The 5,444-nt window shown below is 33.9% G+C and overlaps 1 protein-coding gene across 1 annotated transcript; it reads left to right on the top strand.

The window, feature by feature from the left end:
• The first annotated feature begins 1,139 nt into the window (after positions 1-1,139).
• LOC18436030 (uncharacterized) lies at positions 1,140-2,012 on the top strand. The gene is made up of 2 exons (XM_006846058.4): positions 1,140-1,333; positions 1,522-2,012. Exons 1-2 carry the CDS (start codon positions 1,227-1,229, stop codon positions 1,877-1,879), a joined length of 465 nt encoding a protein of 154 aa, XP_006846121.1. The 5' UTR covers positions 1,140-1,226; the 3' UTR covers positions 1,880-2,012.
• Positions 2,013-5,444: the final 3,432 nt, after the last annotated feature.

Genomic DNA, 5,444 nt, shown 5'->3' with positions numbered 1-5,444 from the left:
CATTCAGTGGTAACGGGTCGGGTCGACCACACCTGGACCTAGACTCGAACTAACCCAATCGAACCCAATACATATATATATATATATATAGTTAAATGTTATGTTATATATATGGGTTATATTAAGGTGCGCATACTATATAATTATTTATCATTTTACTTAACAAAATTTGGACACTTATATACATAGAGTGTTTTTTAGTAATGGTATGTTTTATCGTTATGTGGGAATGACATTATCTATATGAGTTGTAACATCACCCATACAGAGCATTAAAGGCCACTACTAATGTGCTCTATGTGGGTGATGTCACCTTTTGTGGATGATGCCAAATCCCTTTTAATGACAAAAAATGCCCTTATTAAAAAATACTCCATGTACAAAAATAAAGATATATGAGTCTCCAAAATTTGCCGAGTACAATGACAAATTATTTGTGAGCGCCCTAACATAACCTTATGTATATATTATTTATATATTATAACTAAAAATATAAAATTTATATTTATTTAAATATTAATTAAATATTTTTAAAATATTATATAATAACAGTTAGATCTAGATCCAATATTTGGACCCAAATCCAACCCGCCAAGTCCAATTCTTGAAGCCATACCTGGAACCAGGTCGGGTGCAATATTTGGACCCAGACCTGACGTACAGAATTGGACCATGCTTGGCACAAATCGGTGTGGCATTGGGTCCCAAAGTCGGGTCGGGTCCAGGTCCATGGCCACCTCTCGGCCATGCCATGTGGGTGTCGTGAAAATGAATAATAATATAATACAAAAATTTGACAACCATCATCTATCTTGTTGCCGACTTGGCCCCCTCCCACTCAACTAGCGCTAATCGACAACGACCTAAATTTCATTGAAAGAAAGTAGAAGTGAACTAAAGTCGTTCAAACTCAAAAACAATAAGAAAAAAAAATAAGAAAAAAAAAACATGGCTGTTAGAGAAAGAGGGAGATATGGAGATTATGGAAAGTGGAAACGAACAAAACGTGGGGAAAAGCGCACTTTTCACGTGCCTTTCGCGTCTCCGCGCAAAAAACGCTGCGTCCCCTTGCTTTTCACCTGCTACGAATCAATCATATATAAACAAAGAGGGAGGAAACTTGGATTACATTACTGCTCTCTCTCTCTCTCTCTCTCTTGAAACCATTCATTCACCTCCACTCTTCTCATACTTTGCGGCCTCATTGTGGTGAGGACCACAGAGAAATGGGAAGTAAATACAGCGATATTGCTTTGGATTTGGACATTTCTTCTCCCTTATCTGTTCTCTTTCAGCCACTGCCCGGTTTAACGTTATCGCCATCATCATTCAGGTACAGTTTTTGCTATTTTTCTTTTCATAATTCTCCCTTCATTTTCAATATAGCATGCACCAAACATGTTACATGGTAATGAATTTGTGGAACTGTAAAATTTGCCTTTCTGTGAAACTTAAGAGGTACAGAAGTCATTATTCACCTCAGTTTCTCTTACAATTTTTTCCTTAAATTGTAATTTAAAGGACTCGAGAGGAGGCCAGAAACACAACAACACAGCAGGAGCAGCTTACGATATTCTACAACGGAAGAGTCAGTGTTTCCCATGTCACTCAAGGCCAGGCAAGTGCAATTCTAGGTCTCGCTACTGAAGAAGATGTCGACACCACTCTTCGGATCTCTCCTATCGACGGCAACAACAATAACACCATTGTCGAATCGTCCTCAGATCAGAGCAGTGACAGCAGCATTCCTCCTTTTCTTCTTTGCCAACAACCTCACATGGGCTTCTCGGCAGCAGCGGCAACTGGTATGAAACACTCGTTGCAACGGTTCCTCCAGAAAAGAAAGAGGCTCCACAAAAATTCGCCTTACCGCCGCTAGTCGCCTCACCGGTTTTCTTTGCCGTTCGTTACTGGTGCACTATTCAAAACTCATCTCATAGAGAGGAACCATTTTACGGCAAGTGCGAAGATTGATGGAAGGAAAATGCCAACGTTGAAAAGATCGACTTGGACAAGGTACTAGACTTTAGCTGATCAACTCGACAAGGCACTCCGACTTTTGATTGAAGCGAGTTATTCGACCGAGTCAAACCATTCGATCTCTCCATATTCTTTAAATGGGAAGTACCACATTTATTATTATTATTTTTCCCCTTGTACTCAACCAAACGTGTCATTCCATTGCATTTGGGGCACTGCGCCGCGATCGGTTGAATTTTACATAAACCACAATGTAATTTGATGCTGTGACCATTGAAATTCAAGTTAACAATGATTAGAAAAAACAATGTAATTTCATATATATACTAGATCATGTAAGAATAACAATGAGAAGACGTTGTTTAATGGTCACATGTTCAAACTTGATTCTTAAATAATGACATTATGTTTACTCCAATTGCATGAACATCAGTCTGAGCTTGATCGAAATATATTTCATATAACCATCGCGAATAGTTGTTGTGCAGCATTTAACCAAGGTGAAAGTTAAAAAAAGAGTGAGACGAACATGAAAAATGGGTTTGAATGGTCTAGAGTGATTTACTTACCTAACTTAAAATTTTACGTAAAATATAAAATAGAGCATTTCGTATTTTACGGACTTTCATTTTGTATTTTACCGATTTGTTTTTGTAATTTCGGCATATAATTGGAGTATTTCATATTTTACCTAAAATTTTAAAGACCATACGTCAAAAAACATTTGTTCAAAAAAAGTGACGTGCAAAACACATTGCAAAGTGAGCGGTTGGCGCCCTCCCGTGATCATGGACACGGGTTGAATAAGTAGGTTAACGTGGCAAACAATCAACCAAAGATGGCAAAACACTATATATATATATATATATTTTAAAGATTTTTCTTTCCCAGGACAATTTTTTTTTGTCTTTAGTGTCGACTTGGCCTGTAATTGTTGAAGAATATCATGGGATCGTATGCAATGAGACCATTTATTGATACAATGTGGAAACAATTACTTACAACCATTAAATTTGATGGCTTGGATGTGTGACAAAATTTGAATTTTTATTTTTAAAGTTTGAACATGGTCAATGGAATGATTGCAACCACCTAATTTTTAAGATTAATGTAACCATCCTGAACCAAAGGTAAATAGTCTCATTATATACTTCCCATATCCTAAACTACAAACTTGAAATTTCGTAATGAAAATGGTTTGATGGGGCTGCAGCCCCATCAAAATAAGTAAAATCTCATCTCATAACTCATCAAAAACAGCAATTTAAGTATTGAAAAACTTTTAAATCAATTATATCAGCTTGAACATTATGGTTGAGGAAAGAAATTTTCATTCCCATAGACCCCAAATAAAAAAGAAAAATAAACACATAGAGAGATGTTTAACAAGAATCCGATGAAGTTGATAGTCTTGTGGAAAGAGAGAGATGTAGACGACAAATTTGGAGCACCCCTTTTAATAAGAACCCCAAAACCAGAACCAAACACCAGGTTATACGACTTTTGTGGCAAAAGCTTGCCTTACAGGACAGGCTCACAAAATTAAAAAGAAATCATAACTGCATGCGTCTCTCCGTTTGATACAGACCGTTCATGTTTATCCTAAGAAACCGAAGTATTCAACTTTTTTTTTTAACGAAATTTCACCATGAGAAGCCCCGATATTAAAAGAAAATAAATTCACCAAAATTTTAGTGAAAATTTCGGTGACCTATTGAATATCTCTAACGACATAATAAAGATGTCATTTATCTAAGTTTTTTGTTTGTGCTTTCTCTATCTATAACTATATACATCTTTTCTAATTGCAATATCACTCTATGAGCTTTTATCTCTCTCTAAATTTATCTTTTCTATCTCTAACCATGCTTTATGGTCTTATTTAGATCTTTTTAAGTGAAAAAAACTCTAAAGAGTAAATTAATAGGTATGAAAACCAATAGAGATAGTCCTAGATCCCTTAAAATAACTTGTGGCTACCCTACATCAATGAATTAGTCATCCAGCAGTACATACCTAATCTATCCAATATAATTTTTACTAAAAATGTAGGTTTTTAAATCTATTTTAAGTAAATTAGTGCTTAGGACAATGCGACTTGTCATTTTTGTGGCGGCACTATGTCGCACTACCCACTTAATTTGTGTGAAAACCTTTTTAAAGTAGTAGTAATCTCAAGTAAACTATTCTTGTACAACTATGTTGTACAGCTGCCCCTTCAGCTTTTATGAAATTTATTCTAAAGAAATTCAAGTGAATGTAAAGTTTATACAAATTGGACATATTGTGTCATTATAGAGTTAGCTGAGAAGTTGTAAATTGGAAGTTCATTATTATGGTATTGTTAGACTATATTGTCGTTTTATTTTTATTAAATTTTATAGCTGTATAATCTGTTTTTTTTTGTATTGGCATTGTGTTGTGCTACGTACTCAGCTTATGTGAATCTTATCATAAAGAAGTCAAAATAAAGGAAGAATTTATTTGAACGGTATACATTGTTTCATCATGGATTTTAAAGTAGCGTATGTATTACACATAAACGCAGGGACTTTATGCTTTAATTGTGCAGTAGAAGAAAAATAGAAGTTTTTTATTGTGATCTTGCGTGACTATATTGTAGGTTTTTGTGTAATTAATGTTATGTTTTTTTAGCCAATTATATTTATTAATCAACTTTAAAGCTATTAGTTATGGTATAATTTATAAATACATATGATACATTGTATATTTATAGGTTATGTATACTTATAATTAATAACTCAATAATTTAAATAATTTTGTTATAAATCTATATGAGTGTAAAATATATTAAAAATATATAAATTAATCACCTTATACAATTATAATTTACAATACAATAATTTTTATACTGAATTATACATTCTATTGTTTTAAAGAAATTTTATTATATAATAAATATAAATTATAAAATTAATTAAAATCAATTGACTACATATAGACCTCATAAATGAAAATGATAGTTGAATTACAACTTAACCTATTGATTATCCTTGGAGACCATCTTTTTTTTTCATCAAAGTTCGACTTATCCACAAGACGTCATTGATTATTGAACACGAGATCGCCAACTCCATTTGGATGCCCACTAAAGATTGGTGGCATGTTTTTCAATAATATTAAGTAAACTACTGCTTAGAATAGTGCAATGTATCATTTTTGTGATGGCACTATGTTGTGCTACCCACTAAACACGTGCGAAATTTATTTTAGAAAAGTTAATCATCATCATCATCATAGTCTTTTCCCAATTAATTGAGGTCGACTATACGAATCTTATTCCGCCATTATATTTTATTAAAGGTCATACCCTCAGTGAGGCTATAAGTCCCCATATCCTTTTGGACTACTCCAACTACGTCCTTTTGGGTCTACCCCTTGCCATTTGCAGTCTTTCCACTTGAATTAACTCACACCTCCTAATAGGTGTTGTACTTGGTCAG

Source organism: Amborella trichopoda, chromosome 8, assembly GCF_054954075.1.
Source record: "Amborella trichopoda isolate Santa Cruz 75 chromosome 8, AtrichopodaSantaCruz75HAP2 v2.0, whole genome shotgun sequence".
NCBI lineage: Eukaryota > Viridiplantae > Streptophyta > Magnoliopsida > Amborellales > Amborellaceae > Amborella > Amborella trichopoda.
The sequence above is the reverse complement of the archived record's forward strand: the minus strand, read 5'-3'. Positions and strand labels throughout refer to the sequence as shown.